We start from the raw sequence: 19,666 nt of genomic DNA, 5'->3' as shown, positions 1-19,666 counted from the left end.
ATTGTACAAAAATATGAATAAAGAGGGCTTTCTTTCTCTCTCTTCAAGAAGCAACCCACTAAAACAAAATATAGGAGGAAACAGATAAGAGAAATATTTCTTTACCAACTGCATCACTAAACTTCAAAAGTTGATGCCATAAAACGTGATGATAACTATCAAGACACTGGAGGATTTTATTATTATTATTATTATTATTATTATTATTATTATTATTATTATTATTATTATTATTATTATTATTAAAATTTAAATTTATATGCTGCCTGACTCTCAGTAATTATGGGAGATTTACGAACTATTTGCAACATTAAAAATAAAACACTGAAACAAAAAAGGATTATTAATAGTTAAATTAATACCTATATAATGCTTCATGAATCATAGCTAGCTGGAAAGTCATATGGTTATCACTCTCTTGTTCATGATTGTGAACTTCCAAAAGCATCTGTTGGCCAATATGTAACCCAAAACACCGAAATAAAAGGGCTCTTGCTTTACAGGTAGTCCTCAACCTATAGCTATGGCCTTAGAAAAAGTGACTTACAACCCATCCTTCAATTGTGATCATCACACCAATCCCATCTGATTGCAATTTGGGCACTTGGCAACTGGCTCGTATCTGTGATGGATGCAGCGTCTTATGGCCATGTGACCATCATTTGTGACCTACTCAGCCGACTTTTGACAAGCAAAGTCAATTGGGGAAGGCGGATTTGTATGATTCACTTAACTGCAGTAAAAAGGATCCAGTCACATGAGACTTGCTTAATGATGACAGATGAACACTCTTAGTGATCAAAATTCCAGTCCATTTGTGACCATAAGTTGAGGACTACCTGCATAGTCTTGATAATGCTGGGCTTACTAAGTATTCATTCCCTCTTAACTGTCACATTCTGTACCACTTGTATATATATGGCTATTTAAATTAACAGGAGACACCAGGTTGTTGAAAAAGAGATTCATATATTTTCCCCGACTTGATATGCCACTATTAGACAATAGCAAAATTGTTTTTATCGTGGCTGAATTATTTTTGTTAAAATATATACACTCCTTTTCAGGGTAATTAATTATGCAAAGCATAGAATAAGAATTAGAAGTAGTAATACCCTGTCTTCAAACCCTGGTTTGTCAAAGGAGGGACAAAGCAGGAAGCTAATTTCATATGTAATATTTACTTTTTCAATCTTTGCTAAATTCACAAGAAAACTGAAAAGTAATGATCCTTTCAGTTGAGCTCAACTTCTGTATGAACAATTGACTATTTGCATAATTATCTTCATTACAGCATGGAAATCGTTCAATGTTGCTTTTTTCCAGGAAGTTTTTTGACATCCCAATGAGGTCTTCAGCCCAATTCCCTCATGGTCTCCCATCTAAATCCAACTCTGCTGAACTTCCATACCTGGACAGGATCAAAGATGTAACTGTTTCCATATGCAAGAATCAACTTATCAGGCTCCACAGATGAGCATATTTCCTCATGTGAATGCAACAATTGGTTTGAAAGATAAAGTAATGTTTTTAATAAATCCTGAAGGTTTAATTAAAATTTACCCACAATTTAAGATAGGAATATTTGATAACCATCACTTACTGTACCTTTACAGAAAATTGACAGTTTTTGCTAACCTCAATTCCATGAACATTCTGAGTTACCATTATATTTTAAAATAGCTTCCATCTATGTAAAGAAGATTATATTGACAGTTAAAACTGCCTTTTAAAATGTGTTTTAAGGACAGTGTAAAAACCTTTGTGGTATAACTTTCCAAGATTTTTGGAAACTATTTAAATCATCTTCTTGCAATATATTTGAGTCATTGATTCTCCTTTAGCATATTTCTGCACTAGACTTTTGGCTTATTCCAAAAAGGGCCAAAAGAAGGATTAGAGATCATTTACTCTAGATCGGGGTCCCAAACCCGCGGTCCATGGAGCGGCATCAGTCCGTGGCATGCCAGAAATCGGGCTGTGCAAACAAGCAAAGCCCCATCCGCGGGATGCAGGCAGCACACAAAACCACATCCCCTCTGGTCTACAGAAAAACCTCTCTCCACAGAACCGGTCCCTGGTGCCCAAAAAGTTGGGGGCTGCTGTTCTAAATGATTATATCTACCATGCGCTCATCAATCTTGGGGATGAGACCAGGGTATCAACAGAGTCAAAATGGCAAGTTTGATCAGGTGATTGAAACCCTGTCTCTGTGCTTCAATACATCACATATACTGTACATAAAAAGGATTGAGACTTCCACCGCTTTCTTGTATCCATCATTTTGACATTGATTCCTTTTTACAAACTCCCGTTTTGATCCTTAAAGAACTACTGCCACAATTCTCTGAAAATATCATAGATTATTGTAGAATATTTTATACATTTATCTAACCCATTTAGGGCATAGAAAACTCTTCTAATGATTCTGTTTAATCATAAAGATGATTAAACTAAACGATTTTCCTTGAAGAAAGGTATTACAGCCACCCAAAACAGATACATGGGCCCAAAAACCTTGTTCTGCCCAATTTTAGTTTGATTGCTCATTTAACAGCCTAGAATTATTCCATTGCCTTCCTTGTTAGCTTCAAAAGAGCCAAAATGTTTTGCTTTCTTCAAGTATTATTAGTTCCCATATATATTAAATGATTTACAGTTAACAGTTGCTGTTAATTACATACAGTAATTATTATTTTGTTTAAGGAGTAAAGTGGCTATCTTTCCTTATAACTCTGTGATTAACAGTGATGATGTTGACAAAATAAAGTATCTATTCACAACTGTCTGAACATGGCAAAATGGATAATTCTTTCCATTTGGAGTATTTAAAAGTATCCAATAAGTTATTTACATATATGGATTTGTGGACTCTTAGGTGCTAAGTTTGGTTGTTTTACTGTAGAAGTTTCATTACCAAACTAGGCAACTCTAATGTACTGATGATATTCCCCACAGCTACAAATATTCTCTTATACCTAGATTTCCCAATGAATGTTTCTATTTCTAGTACAAAACTTCTGAATATGGTAGAATAATCCCCCAGAAATTTTCATTTCAAAAATCTAGCACCACATCTAAAACTTTAGTCTGCAACCAATATTAGCCTAATGTGATGCTTTCTTTTTTTTCCCCAGTAACTCACAATGTAATATGATTTAGTTTTATAGATAAATCACACCAATATGATTTGTTTCAGAAAACAATTAAGTATTCTGGCTCAGAATTATGTGCAAATCAAACTTTTATTTAAATTAGGATTATGTTATATGTAGACCAGGATTACAATTTCTCTAAGATAACAACCATTTCTCACCAAAGTAAGCCTAAACGGGAGGTCAGAAATGGATATACATATAAGGTAACTGAAAAGGAAAGCAATGTGTGCAGGACATTTTTTTCACACATTATAGTAAGCCTAAATTTCACTTACCGCAGCCTAAGCTAATTTTAGAGACACATTGTTTAAGGACAGTATTTTTTTTAAAAAAAAAATAATACCAAAATTGGCCCAATTTTTTTTAAAAAAATCTTTTTTATGCCCTTGTAATCCATTAATTTGAGGTAAGATTACAAAAGTTATCATCTGCACTCTAATTATACTTTATTCATCAAGAATGCCCCTACTTACACAGGTATGCGCATATATCATATAAAGTCAAAATGTGGCTTACTTATTCGTGATTTTGTGTGCTATATGAACCCAATCCAACAATTTATGTCTCATTACAAGGTATTTCAACAGTTACTAATTCTTTCCTTTGATATGTTGTTACATTATACTCCATTTATTTAGATACAATTTTTTTCCTAATATTAATATAGCAAAAGTACTTAGATTTATATACCACTTCATAGTGCTTTACAGCTCTCTCTAAGCAGTTTACAATGTTAGTATACTGCCTCCAACAATCTGGGTCCTCATTTTACTGACTTTGGAAGGTTGGAAGATTGAGTCAACCTTGAGTGGCTCAGAATTGAACTCCTGGAGTGAGCAGTGAGTTAGCCTGCAGTAATATCGTACATTCTAACCACTGCAACACCACTATAATATTATAGTATTATTAACAAAAATCTTTACAATTTGGCTTCTACTGTATTTCAAACCCTAATTTCAGGAACAAGCCTCTTCAAAAATGGGGAATATTTATGCTTGTAATACAGTTTCTGGGATCTGATCCTAACCTACTCATAGTGAAATTTTGAAAGAAAAATCTACCAACAGTTTGCAGAGGATACAGAATCCAAAGTTAAATTAACCAATCAAGACAAAGGAAAAGGAAAAACAAACCAAAGTTTAGTCCATAAAATAGTATGCCAAGCTGTTTAGTGAATAAAATGTTTTGGGCATGTGGCCACACACTCTCATACATAAATCATGATTTACAAAGCATACTGATTAGATTTACACTCCACATCAAAACCAACAAAGCCAAATCATGGTTTAATGCAATGTGTAAACCAATAGATGTGTAAACTGTAAGTATTAAAGGCAGAGGGCAAGAAAAATTGTGCAGGCAAAGGAGTATACCTATTTACAGCACAATTCCATTACTTGAGGTATAAAATTTGCAAAGGCTATAGCTTGAAAAGACCTTTAAGAATAATAAAAACAGCAGGCCTTGAGAATGTACCTAAAATTGCTTGAAATGAAATAAAATTCTTTTTCCCCCAGTACTATTGTAAAAACCCTAAATTAGAAGTGTGAAAATCTCCTATCAATTATCTCCTTCTCTGCAAGCTATTCAATAATGTTTTAATTCATTCTATAGCTGGTTGCAATTATATTTAGATACTGGTAATTATGGTAAATAATTTGGGGGTTTTCTACTAACTTCTAGGTTGCTTGAAGATTCAAGATAAAAGAATGACAAGTAGTCACCAAGATAATACTAAACAAATTTAGAAATAAATATTTTAGACCAATGTTTTCATTATTCAACATTATAATTTAAATTGATTACATACCTTCACACCAACTGCAACATCAGTAACAATGCTGGGGAAAAAAATCAGATTTTAGAAGAGGAAATGTTTTTTTTTTTCCACCAAGGCAAACATTTTTCATAAAATCAAATATTCAATTTGCTGTTTACTTCCTGTTTACTTAAAAACTAGGAAAAATTGAGAATAGAAATACATTAGCATTTTCACATTGCTATACAGTACTTATATCATCATATGACATATTTATTAAATTTATTTGCCAGCCATGTCGCTATTCAAAGTGGCACTATCATATTAAAGGTAAATGATTGTGTTGAATAAGAAACAAATAAATTTCTACTTCCCTGCTTTTCCCCCAGAATTTTCTACAGAGTTGCTCCAAATCTGTTGTGGTGCCCCCCTCCTCCATCCTCCATTGCAGATTAGACATATGGTTAGCTACATAGAGAAGGAGTCTGCATACAATGGAAATTGCTAGAATGACAAAACTTGAGGGGTTTCCTTCTCCCAAGAAAATCTGCCAGTTCCGCATGCTCACATGGGGAGGGGCATACTCTAGGTTCCTTCTTTTAAGTATCTACAGCACGGGTGTAAAACTCGCCGTGTCACGTGATGTGTCGCGACGTATTGTGACTTTTTTTGCATTGCTGGAGCTGTGCAGCTCTGCATGATGCAACTGGCCCAAGGGCCGGCAGTTTGACACCCCTGATCTAAAGCCTTTTCTGTAATTGCTCCTGTTCTCTGGAACAATCTTCCAGTTGATATATGACTGGCCCCAACTCTGCTTGCATTTAAGACCTGGCTTTTCTTCCAGGCATTAGGGACTAGTTGAATTGATCCCTCTTTGGTTGTTCTGTTGTGATGGTGAGTCACCATTTTTTCCCTGCATTTTATATTTATGTATTTTAATCTTATGTTGGTTTGTGGGGTTTTTGTTGTTGTATGCTGCTGTCAGCCCTATGAAGTGGTCCAACTAAGAAATCAAAACTATGAGTTTTGGTATTACTTTTATTCTCAGGTTACAATAACAGAATATTGCAAGTCTGAAAGCACTTTCCCAATCCTCTGCCTTTATTTTTCCAGAGGAATAGGGAGGAAGGTCCCTTCTGAGATATTTTCTCGATCCCATCACTGCTTTATACCGATTTCATTGATCAAATCATTATCTAGACTGTGGCTCTTCCTTCTCATTCCCAATGTTCTTCCCCACAGCCCAATACATCTGCCCAGAGTCATATTGTTTGAGTTGAGTTGAGTTGGGTTATAACCCTAGTTAATTAAAGTGCAATTAAATAGATTGTTCTAATTATTTTTATACTTATTGTATTAAAATTCTAGCTTAAAGTGTTTTGTTTCATGGCACAGTGAATAGCATCAGAATAAAGAATACCCTACATGCCGCAAACACATACTGTATAAAATAGAATTATGACAAGCAAAGAAGTTGAAATTAATATATTTTAAACACTGTAATTATACTGTAAAACCTAACATCTTGGGTTCCCTTAAATTCAGTTTATATGAAATTAAATACAAACAACCAGTTCCTTTAAAAAAAAATCGGGGGGGGGAGGATTTGAGAACACTATTATTTATATAATCCGTTTCCAGTCAAAAATTAAACTGAGGTTCATCAAATGGCATATATTTAAGGGAGATATATATGATCCCAAGACTGGGTTTTGATAGCTTCCTTACAGTATAGCTATCACAGAATCAGTTTTTGTATCTCATTTTATGAAAATCACAATCATGCCTGGATGCCTCTCAAAACCCCATTGTGATTATAAAATTACACTGAATTATCTTAGAAAACACATTTGAGTAATGAAGTCATTGTGACCAAAGTGATTATCAGCAGCATGTCAAGCAATAATCATAATATCAAGTTATAAAGGCAACTTGCTAAATTTATTTACCAGCATGTACTAGAGCAGTGGTTCTCAACCTTTTTAATGCCGTGACCCCAACCGGTCGTAAGTCGAGGACTAAACCGGTCGTAAGTCGAGGACTACCCAACCGGTCGTAGGTCGAGGACTTTCCCTGCCCGGGAGCGCCGCACATGCGTGGTTCCGCCCCCTGTGCCGGCCGAGGCGTAGCTGGCAAGCGGCAGAGACGGAGCAGGCCGACCACCAGCTGGCCCAGCCCAAGGGAGGTAAGGCACCCGCCGGAAAAGGGAAAAAAAATGGCAGACAAAAAAATGGCGGACAGCCTTGCTTGGCGACCCCCGTGGAATGGTCGATCGACCCCAAATGGGGTCCCGACCCACAGGTTGAGAACCACTGTACTAGAGCTCTAACAAACTAAGACCATGATCAAAGAAATTAAATTAATATTTATTATTTATTTATATAAATTTATTGGCTGCCCAACTCCAGTGGATTTCAGGCAGTATACAAAAATAGGGAAAAAACAGCTAAAAACATAAAATCAGACACACAGTCCAGATTAAAAAATGTGATGAACAAAACAAAAAATATCATAAGCATCAAACGTTCCAGAATCCTAGTAATGTGCAGTCGTCATTGAAGGGGGGAGATATGCTGTTCCTAAGGGTGGGAGCCACAACAGAAAAGAACCACTTCCTAGGTCCCACAAGAGGACAGTGCTTAATGGGGAGGACTTAGAGTACTCCCATTCTTACTAGAATGTACTCCGCAGACAGAAACAATTGGAGATAAGCAATCTCCCAGATATTCAGAGCCTATAAAACTTTATAGGTAATAACCATATAAATCATTATCACAAATGGACTGAACAAAAGTTACAAAACTAGAGCATACCACTTTAGCTCATTATTACTACTGTAGTTGATCACACAGTCACATATTTAGATTGAATTTGATATTTTTATGCATCTATCAAATCCTTTCAAGGGCCTGGGATAGGCAGATGTCGTCTGATGGTGTGAAGGTTATCACCACAACATGTAAGCTGACCCAAGTAATGCTGTTTTTTTTTGCAATTTGGTGTTCATGTGGTGCTACAGATGTTTTGGGATTGCCTATCACTATTGTTACTATCTTTGCTTTCTTTTAGAATGCATTATTTTGAAAAAATTGAAATCAAAGCTGAATGATGGGATTATCATTAAAGCAATTAAACCTGGGCAGTCCCTATTATTCTATATACAGGAATAACTGACAGGACCCAGATAGAACTTGATAACTTGGATTGGAAGCCAAGAAAAAATGACAGTGCACAAGCCTTGCTCCCAAAGGTGACACTGATCAATTGTATTTGGCAAGAGTTGAGGAGTATAGAATTCCTACAAGTGAAGCAAACTAGAAAAAGAAAAGTATGGCCTGAGCCAGGAAGCCTTGCTGAAGGAAATCAATCAAGGAAAGCTCTTGAAAACAATAAAGGTGAAAGGTGAAAACTGAATATAGAAAAGAAACAATTGAAAACCAATTTGTTAATTGGAAGAGCAAGCCAATGGTCAATACTTGAAGAAAATAGATTAAAACCCTTATATGGACTTGCTTAAAATCAAGACTGTTAAAGAAAGAAACTGAAGGCTTTATTTTGGTGGCTCAAGAACAAACTTTGTCAACTAACTGCATTATGGCAAAAATACAACATACAACAAACGGCAAATGTCATCTTTGTAGGAAAAGGATGAAACAATTGACTTTTTGATCAGTGGCTGCAGCAGGAGCAAAATTTAACAAATTACAAGCAGTATTATGACCGAGTTGCCAGAGGTTTGGATTTAAATGTAGTAAAAACTATTGGGACCATCAAAATTGAGAAGGTTTTGAAAAATGAGCAGGTTATTATGGGACTTAAAGATCTAACAGAGAGGAATCTTGTTCATAATAACCATAAGACCAGAGGTGATTCTAAGAATAAATGGCAGTAGAAATTCTGAACATGGAAAACCAAAAAAAGAGAGAAAGCAATCCAGTATTGGAAAGATCTATGGGAAACCTCAATAGACTATAATAAAAACTTTGGATGGATAAAAGAATCTGAAGATGAATTTAGTAAAATCAAATGAAAGAACTAATAATTACAGCAGAAATTATTAAAAATTAAGAACTGGACATCTCTTGGAAATTATCAGTTGCATGGCTTTTGGCTCAAATATCTGACTAGCTTACATCCAATTATAGCTAAACATCTTAATGAAATACTGCACAAAGAAGACATCAGTGATTGATTATTCTGGCAAAACTTACCTGATTCAAAAATACCAAGTGAAAGGGACAACACTAGTAAACTATAGGACAAAAACATGCTTGCCTACAATGTTTAATCACCGGTCTAGTAACGGACAATATCCAAAATTGATTGGAAGAAAATAACATCCTTCCAGTAAAACAAAAAGCAATAAAAGGAAAAGCAGAGGCACAAAAGATCAACTTCTGATTGGTAAAATGGTTTTGAAGAATTACAAAAAGGTGAAAAACTAATTTACACATGGTCTGGATTGATTATAAAAAAAGTATTTGATTCATTACCACATGGATTATCAAATATTTGCAAACAACTCTTGTCAATAAAATCATTAGAATGCTTATAGAAAAAATAATGAAGCAGTGGAAGATAGAATTGGTGGTTAGAAAACAAATATGTGGGCTTGTCAACATTAAGAGAGACATCTTCCAGGGTGACTTAGCATTATCCTTATTATTTGTCATTGCTACAATCTTTGAAGAAAATAAATCTTGACTACCATACTACAAAAATGCTAATAAAACCTTCTATTTGCTTTATATGGATGATCTGAAACTTTATGCAAAGTTGGAAATCAAAATCCAATCACTGACAAATACAGGTAGTCCTCAACTTACAACCATTTGTTTAGTGACCATATGACGTTACAATGGCACTGAAAAAAGTGACTTATGACCATTTTTCACATGAACATTGCAGCATCCTTGGGGTCATGTTATCAAAATTTCAACACTTGGCAACTGGTTCATATTTATTTTTAAATAAATGACTCATAAATAAATAACTAGCTCATATTTATGACGGTTGCAGTGTTTTAGCATCATGTGATCACTGTTTGCAATCTTCTGACAAGCAAAAGTCAAAGGGGAAACCAGATTCACTTAACAACTATATTATTAACTTAACAACTGCAGTGATTCAGTTAACAATTGTGGCAAGAAGGGTTGTAAAATGGGACAAAATTCACTTAACAATTATCTTGCTTAGCAATAGAAATGTTGGGCTCAATTGCGGTCATAAATCAAGGACTACCTGTGAAGTAAAAATATTTAGCACAAAATGTAACAATGAGATTTGGCCTAGAGAAATGTGCTACAGTAGCAATAAATTGGGATCAAAACACAAACAGTAATGGACTGAAATACCGAATGGCCAAGCCATCAGGAGCCATTAGAATGAAGCCTACAAGTATCTGAGCATTTTACAGTTGAATAACATTAAGCATAGACAACTTAACAATGTGATAAGTAAAGAATACATCCAAAGAGTGAGAAAAGTGATAAAGAGAAAATTGAACAGTGAAAACACCATCAAAGTCACCAATAATGGCCCATACTTATGATGCAATACACTGCTTGATTAACTGACACAAGCTGAACCAGTTTGGACTGAAAAGCAAGAAAGCTAATGACTATTCACTATGTATTACATCCTGGAAGTAATATTGATAGATTGTATGTGCCATGCAGAAATGGATGCAGAGGTTTACTTCAAGTGAAACTATCAAAGAAGAAAAGCATACATTATATAAAAGATAGCAAAGAGCAAGCATTGAAGCAAGTTAAAAATTGGAACTTTTTAAATGTATAGGAAACAAAACATGAAATGTACAATTATTTCAAAAAGAATAGAATGCTGGTAAGGAAAAGCATTGCAGTACATGTCAATTTCGACAAAAGATTAAGGGGAAAATGGAGAAAGATAAAAACTGGAAATGGCTTGCACTGGCACATTAAATAAGAAACTGAAGGCTTGATTTTGGCTGCTCAAAAGCAAGCTATTCAAACTAATGCAATAAGACCAGAACTGAAAAATCATCAAATGATTTAAAGGGCAGACTGGGCAAGGAAGCAGAAGAAACAGTAGATCATATACTCAGCTCATGTAAGATCACAACAACTGATTATAAACAACATAACACAGGAACCAAAATGGATTGATGTTCCAAACTGGAACATCTGTAAAAAAAATTATGATGTGCCAGCAATGAAAAATTGGTAGAAGCTTATAGTTGAAAAGGTACTAGAAAATTAGCATTGTGTCATTTCCAATTATACAAACGGATAAAGTCTTGACTCATAACAAACCAGAAATAACAGTGGTTGGGGGAAAAAAAGGTGTGGATTGATGTGGCAATAGGGAATAGTAGAATAAAAGAGAAAGAATTGGAGAAGATTCCTGAATATCAAAATGTGAAATTGAAATATTATGGCAAAAACTGGCCTTAGTGGTCCCAGATGTTCTTTGCAGACAGGGTGCCATACCCCAAAATCTTAGAAGGTACTTAGAAAATCTGCACCTCAATAAAATTTCCACCTGTCAATTACGAAAGGCAACACTACTTGGATCCTATGTCAATAAATTAGGACATACTAGATTCTTGGGAAGGATTTGACACGTATGAAGGCCAACGCCAGCTAAAGAACTGGCAGGTGTGATTTCACATCATTGTGTGTAGTAATAATAATAATAAAGAAACCTAATGATTTCCCCCTTGACCAACCGATTTCAAATTACTGTCAGCTCTCAACCATGAACTTCGCTAAGGCCCACATTCGAATACTCCTGTTTAAAACGGCACAGCTTTATCCGCCCAAAGCAAATTTAAATATTGTAGAATGATAAGGGTGATAAAAATTTCATCTTTCTTGACGCTGACCCCTTACTATTGTGGTTGGTCTGCTTGGCCTCCCAGAAAAAAAAAAAGAAGAAGGCCTTGTCTGAGCAACGCTACAGACTTACCCACCCCAATATCCATTCCCCGCCAATGAGAGCCCTTGTGTTGTTACCATACGGCAGACACCCACAGCCGTTTCCTCCCCTTCGGCTTTGACAGAACGGCCTTCGAGGCACACACAAAGGCATCTTTCTGTCTTGGAGGGGAGAAGGCCGCGGAGCAGCAGCTATGGGGAACAAAAGACGAAGGCGTCTGCCTCCTGCTGCTCTCTGCTCCCTTCGTCTGGTGGTGTTGGAGGGGGGGGGAGGCAGGCTACAAAAGGGGGCCGGGGACTTGTGGGGCGGGCTTTCTCCAAGGCGAATAAAAGAGGGCCGCTCGGGAAAGAGTCAGAAGAAAATGTGTAAATCCACTCATTCAGCATTTAAGGCCTTGGTTCGGGTTGCCCTCCTGCTTGGATCACCCGGCATCTCAGAGACCAGCCGTAGGAAGATGCCTCATGTCAGCGCCTCAGCGCTGCTGGCGGGCCCAAGTCCCCGAGAAGGCAGCAGACTCGGAGGCGGGAGGGGGAGGGGAGAGCCGTCGTTCCCGTCCACCTTCCCGGCCTCTTCTCTCCCCCCCCCTTCCCCCCCACCAAGAAACACACCCCTTTTCCTCTCATCCCGAAACCTCCTGGCTCGCACACCCCGAACCAGCCGGCGAGGATGAAGGGGGCTGAGGAAGAGCAGACAAGGGATGCGCTGCCAGTCCCCGCCAGATACGATGCAAAGAGAAGGAAGGCGGGAGAAGTGGCGGCACCGACGACGGCGGCGGCGGCGGCGACAACTCCCTCCTCCCTTTCTTATTCCCGGCGGCCGTCCCTCATTCACTCCCTCACTCACCCGTCCATCGCCGAACAGGACAAAGCGCTGGCGACCAGGGCAGGGAGCCGCGCAGCTAGCGAGTAAAGAGAGGGAGCGAGAAAATGGCGGCCGGGCCCCAACGGAAAACACCGAAGGTTGCCGAAGCTCTATTAGGTTCTGCTCCCCATCAAATCGGAGAGCTCTTTTGTTCTCAGTGGGCATGCGCGAGGTGGCTCGGGCATGCTCAGTCCACAAGACTGAGGGATTTTTTTTTGCCCTCAAAAGATTAGGAAGGTGTAAAGACCAGGGAAATGGGGTGTGCATACACCGGGGAAGGGGGGGGGGAGACGGTCCTGAGTTCTGCGTTTTGGTCATGAGAATATTGATTGAGGCAAAGGTATTATTTATTCAGGATCTGCTTCCGAGTTATATTTATTTGCATAGGAAGATGCTTTTCAGAGTAGCTCATTTTGATCTGAGCAACCTTTCATACCTACACTGGGCCTGTTTTTTTCTTCGATGTAGTAAATATTGAGTAAATGTCTACTGTATTTTGCACCTTTTGCTAGGCTCGCACCGCATCTTCAGTCAAACACACAGTTTCTTATTTGTGAATAGCATATTTGTGACCCAAGCTGGTAAGGTTTTTGCAGTATTACTCAGACTCTATACTAAGTAAAAGTTTGGAAAATGCAGGGAACACCGAATCGAAAGTCCCTGGTTTTGCCTTTAAAAACATGGGAATTCTTTTAAGGCAGGAGATAATCATGATGACTGCACTTGTATATGCCTTCCCATCCAATTTTTAGAGGTGTTTCAAACTCCATTATATACCAATTACTCCAAAATGAAATATTTAATTTTATTAATATACTCTAAGCCATTACCACAACTTCTAGGGCAAATTTGATGACCTGAGTGGTAAAGAGGCTAGGAGCAAGTGGAACTCTAACCCAGTTAGAGTTTTAAATATATTCGGTATTGTTTCTTCTACCCGGAGTTTTATTTTGGGGTTGATTATGCAAGATCATAATCAGCAAGTATAGACAAGCAGTAACTTGAGACCTATTTACCATTACAGGTAGTCCTCAACTTACAACAGTTCGCTTAGTGACAGATCAAAATTACAGCAGCCTGGAAAAAAGTGACTTATGACCATTTTTCACACTTAAGACGGTTGCAACATCCTCATGGTTGCGTGATTTATATTCCGATGCTTGACAACTAACTCACATTTATGACGGTTGCAGTGTCCCAGGGTCATGTGACCACCTTTTGCAACATTCTGATAAGCAAAGTCAATGTGGAAGCCAGATTCATTTACCGTGTTTCCCCAAAAATAAGACCCGGTCTTATATTTATTTATTTTTTCCTCCAAAAGAGGCACCAGGTCTTATTTTTTGGGGGAGGGGTCTTTTCCACTCATCTCATGGCCGCAGCAGCACTGTCGGCCCCACCCAGCTGGCCCACTTCTGCAGCTGAAGGAGCAGCTTCATTCTGCAGCTGAGAATGAAGCTGCTCCTTCGGCCGCAGAAGAAGTTGGCCAGCGAAGCAAGTGTCAATTCAGGGGAGCCCGGTTACAATGGTAATCTCCACCCCTGCCCTAGCTTGATTTTCAGGCATGCACCTCACCCCAAAACTAAGGCTTATTTTTGGAGTGGGGCTTATATTAGGCCCACTCCCAAAAATCAAGCTAGGGCTTATTTTGGGGTTAGGTCTTACTTTTGGGGAAACACGGTAACAACCAAGTTACTAATTTAAAAACTGCAGTGACTCACTTAACAAATGTGGCAAGAAAAGTCATAAATTGGAGCAAAACTCACTTAACAAATGTCTCATTTAGCAACATAAATGTTGGGCTCAATTGTGGTCATAAGTTGAGGGCTATCTGTATTCTGTAAATGTTTACATGTTGCTACAGTTAGTTCTTGACTTGCAACCACAATTGAACCCAAAATTTCCATTGCTGAGCAAGACAGTTGTTAAGTGAATTTTGCCCAATTTTACAACTTGCTCCAGTGAAGTGAATCACTGTAGATGTTAAGTTAGTAACACGGTCCTTAAGTGAATCTGGCTTCCTCACTGATTTTGCTCATCAGAAAATCACATTATGTGATCAAATGACTCTGGCATGAATACATGCCAGTTGCTAAGCATCAGAATTTTGATCACATGACCACAGGGATGCTGCAATGGTGGTATGAAAAACAGTCATAAGTCACTCTTTCAATGCTGTTGTAACTTTGAATGGTCATTAAATAAAGGGCTATAAGTCAAGAACTACTCGTATTTGTATGATAGATAGATAGATAGATAGATAGATAGATAGATAGATAGATAGATAGATAGATAGATAGATAGATAGATAGATACTGTAGATAAGATAGCTAGACAGACAGACAGATAACCTTTATTGTCACACCTTAAAAATGAAATTTAGTTGCTTGCTCTCAAACTGTGCATAACATACATAACACACATTTAAACATATTATATACAGCATATGTATAGACCTATACCCTTACATATAAGTAACATATACTGTAAATATTAATCACTGTCCATCTTGAATACATAACGGAAGGAGGAAGCTTTAGAGTTCACAAGGTTAATACTGTATGGAACAAAACTGACTGAATCTGAATGTTCTGCTTCGGATACCATGGAGCCTCCTCCCAGAAGGTAACAAAGAAAACAGGTCATGAAGAGGATGTGTAGTATCCCAGGCAAGCTTGCAGATTGTTTTTAATTTTAACTTGGATGTTTCAGGGAACCAATTTTCATTGGCTCTCTTTTTATTGATTCATTGTCAGTTACTATTGGGGGCCACAGGGAAGCAATGAGCTGACTCTTGCACAAAGCCATGGATTGCTTCATGGTAATTTGTTTTAACAGCATAATTGGCTGGGGTGATCCAAAATCCTGAACTATAAGCAAGAATTAGTTTCATGCGTCACACGTAAGCCAAAAGCTTACGTGTGACAATAAAGCAAACAAGATACACCCAAACACTTTGTGACCTGATTCCAGAAGTCATCCAAGATTATGTAAACAAACCAGAAAACCTATGTACAAACATAGTATACAAACCAGCAAGGTAGAAGACTACCATATTATATGTATTGGTTCACTTTGTTAGAGGTTCTGTTGATATTATGGTTTATTTGTACAACAACATCTTTAGGCTTTTCATAGTTCACAAATGTGGATTCACACATTGTGCTAAGTAATATTTGTTCAATGAGACAGTTTATAACTCATAATGACTAATGTATTAAAACAGAATAAACCACATTATAACTTTAGTTATGTTCCAATCATATGCATATCTGCTGTATGTTGGCAAGTAAAATGGAGACAAAAATGATGTGTGCAATCTACAGAATTGCGCAATGGACTTTACTGAGTCCTTTTAGAATGTAGGAATGTAGGAAAAGTTGTTGATACAGAAAGAAAAACAAGTAAAAATCCAAAGGAATCAGCTGAAGGGAAGAGGTTGCTATTTTTGTAAAAAAAAAAAAAAAAATCCACCTTCACTGACGCTTGCTCCCGGGGAGGAAAGCTATGGCAAATCTAGACAGCATACTAAAAAGCAGAGACATCACCCTGCCAACAAAAGTACGTATAATCAAGGCCATGGTTTTCCCAGTTGCAATGTATGGCTGTGAAAGTTGGACCATAAGAAAGGCTGAGCGCAAAAGAATTGAGGCCTTTGAACTATGGTGCTGGAGAAGACTCCTGCGAGTTCCTTGGACTGCAAGGTGATCAAACCAGTCAGTCCTAGAGGAGATCAACCCTGACTGCTCTTTAGAAGGCCAGATCCTGAAGTTGAAACTCAAATACTTTGGCCACCTAATGAGAAGGAAGGATTCACTGGAGAAGGGCCTAATGCTGGGAAAGATCGAGGGCAATAGAAGAATGGGACGACAGAGAATGAGGTGGCTGGATGGAGTCACTGAAGCTGTAGGCATGAACTTAAATGGACTCCAGAAGATGGCAGAGGACAGGAAGGCCTGGAGGAACGTTGTCCATGGGATTGCGATGGGTCGGACATGACTTCGCAACTAACCACAACAAGGCGTCAAACATATCTAATACTCTTTCCTCCTCTTTTTCTCACAACAACAACCCTGTGAAGCGTGTTGGGTTGAGACAGACTGATTGGCCCAAGGTCACCCAATTGGCTTTCATGCCTAAGGGAGAACTAGAACTCAGACCCTTGCTTTCTAGCCCGGTGCCTTAACCATTAGAGCAAGCTGGCTTAATGTGCAGTTTATATGAAGTAAAATTAGCTTTGCTAATATTGCAACATATTTTGGTTGGCAATCCTTCTACGCTTACCTATGAATACAGATATAAAATTTCCAGGAATTTGGAAGCCACAAAGAAAAATATTATTTGAGGGGAAAACTGGGTTTCAAATGGAAAATGGAATATACACAATTATTTTTTTAGCATCATTAATACATAATTACTATGCTGTCTAATTAGTAAATTTCTAATTCTTTGTCCCTTATTTTATCATTTGCCTGAAAAACCAAAGGTCTGCAACTATTGAGACAACTTTCCCTATTTTTTTAACATGTTCATTTGATCTGGAATGAATATTTTCAAATACAGGCCAATTTCTTTCAGCTTTGTTTGTTTTAAAAAGAAACTACCAGGAACTATTTGAACCATTTCCCCCCCCCCCCAGTTGTTCAGAAAAAGCGAAAAATAACAGAAAAAGGATTTTGACGCTATAAACCACCACCACCACCCCTCCCCCCTGTTAGGCCTTCACATTTCTAGCCAGGAGTGAGTTTCCCTGAGTTAAATGGCATTTCTGAGCAAAGATGATGTGAAAAAGGTTTTTAGAATAGAGAAAAAGAATTACCATGTAGAAACAATTATTACTCCTTCCCTCCCTTTCTATATTCAGATGTTCTGATTGTTATTCGGTTTTGAATCTCTGGCCTCCTGCAGTTTTTAGAATTAACACTGTCCTAGGAATGGCTGCCAAAGAAGACAGCTTGGATTTTCTTTATCCAGCAGATGATGTTGATGTCCCTTGCCATTTTTTTCTGGTCCTGATGGCAGATGCAAAAGGCATTGGGAAAGAATAGGTATTAGAGTGAAATGCTGCCAAGAAAACTGCTTGGATATGTCCATGTAACCATTAGGAGTCAACTTTACTTAAGGGAGTTTTTACCTTTTAAATAGGGAATGAAAAATTCAGAATTAATGATTTTTAAGGGTAGCTAAAAATAAGAGTTGGATTCACACCTTGACAAAGCTACAATCTGTTATAATATTTTGTATATTCAACAAGGGACTGGCTTCTCATCACACACAGTTAAATGGGAATAAACCAGGACTGACTTTATTTGCCTAGCCTACTCAGCCGCAAGAGACAATTGTTGAGTTCATACACCACATCAAAAATAAACCGCATTATGGCTTAGCGAGAAGGGTGAATCCAGCTAATAGCTGTTGAAATTGCTTCATGTTTGACAACTAAAGCTCTGCCCGATTCCTTACTTTGAAATACAATCCTGTCAATTCCTCTGCCCATGTGGGCATGACAGATACTTTTACTCACTGAAATGATTCATTGGAGATCACGGGAAGAAATTCTGACCCAGTGAAAAGAAGCCAGCCTGGAGGGAAAGGGGTGTGTGAAGAGAGGTTGCATCAAGCATGTTATGTCTGTCTTTGCATGATACTCTTAATCATAGATAACTTAATGATGGTTTACTTGGCCCCACTGCCTGAATTTATGCAATTCACTGAACCATAAACTGTCCCCACACGCTGGATTTATACAGGCTGCTGGGTTGAAATGTGCTCAGCTGGTTTATGGATCATGCAAACACACCCAATGAAGATATAACACACTTAACCAGGGAAAAATTACTTACTAAAAGATCTGCAACCAGATCACCTAGCCAAATGGAGGACAATCTGTTTTGTAGAGTGCAGCCATTTTAATTAACAGCCCGCCAGCTTTTCAGGGCTTGCCTGGCTGTTTCTGTTTTTTAAAAGGGAACAGTTCAAACTGGGTTTTTTTTTTAAACAAACAAACAAACAAAAAAGTGGCCCAAACTGTGGTGACAGGGAGGAGGTGAAGTCACTATTGTCCATATAGAGCAGGGGTCTTCAAACTTGGCCCTTTTATGACTTGTGGACTTCAACTCCCAGAATTCCTCAGCCAGGCACACTGGCTGAGGAATTCTGGGAGTTGAAGTCCACAAGTCATAAAAGGCCCAAGTTTGAGGACCCCTGATATAGAGGTTCAACACTGATTATAAAATAGAACAGAAAAAGAGCACGCCTGGTTAAATCCAGAGTCCCATCTTTATCTAGAAATTGAAAGGCTAGATATATTTCATACTACCAAATTATAAACTTTTTTTCTTGGTTATAAAGAAAGTGAAGGATATCCTGTGATAAACTTAGTAGCTCCTCCTACTGACCTGTTAACATGGGATTTACTGAATAGCTAAAACTACATTACCCTTAAGCCATCTCTTAAGGAGACAGCGCTTAACCCAATAAACGCCAAACATTCTAACATACAGACCCATCTAACTCTAACATACAGACCCATCTAACTAATTGGTCCAGAACAGGGACTAAGTTTGGACTCAGTGTGTTTAAAACAATAGCCTTGTATGTCGCGTTATGCAACAAAGTAGATATTTAATTGGTTGATTGACTATGCAGTACTGACAGGATTGGAAGTAAAGGGCTATCCCCATATGGGCTCAGAATTGAGATCTGTTCTGTTTTCCTTAGTTTAGTTTATTTACTGTAGCTTTCTAACAGTGCAAATAGGAATTTCTTCCAGCTGCATAAATGAATGTAGATACAAAGTGTGACTTCTACATATACTGTATTTACTAGATAAGAGTCAGGGCAGCATTAAGCCAGTTCAATTAAAGTTCTAATGTGTTGCTGAAATTCTAACCACGTTTTCTACAAGCATTACAGTACCCTTTGGTTAACTTACCTTACTGCAGTGTACTGGGTAGTTGTTGGTTGA

General features: G+C 37.8%; 1 protein-coding gene across 1 annotated transcript in view; it reads right to left on the bottom strand.

Moving 5' to 3' along the window:
* The window catches only part of PTBP2 (polypyrimidine tract binding protein 2), a gene marked incomplete in the record, with an annotated part of 70,157 nt that extends 57,342 nt beyond the window's left edge, over window positions 1-12,815 (bottom strand). The window contains 2 exon segments of the mRNA XM_015812568.1: window positions 4,969-4,999; window positions 12,682-12,815. Of these exon segments, the coding sequence (XP_015668054.1) occupies window positions 4,969-4,999; window positions 12,682-12,689 (39 nt within the window).
* Between the last annotated feature and the right edge of the window lie 6,851 nt (window positions 12,816-19,666).

Source organism: Protobothrops mucrosquamatus, unplaced genomic scaffold (assembly GCF_001527695.2).
Source record: "Protobothrops mucrosquamatus isolate PMUCROS unplaced genomic scaffold, P.Mucros_1.0 scaffold96, whole genome shotgun sequence".
Taxonomy (NCBI): domain Eukaryota; kingdom Metazoa; phylum Chordata; class Lepidosauria; order Squamata; family Viperidae; genus Protobothrops; species Protobothrops mucrosquamatus.
This window is presented reverse-complemented; position numbering and strand designations above follow the sequence as displayed.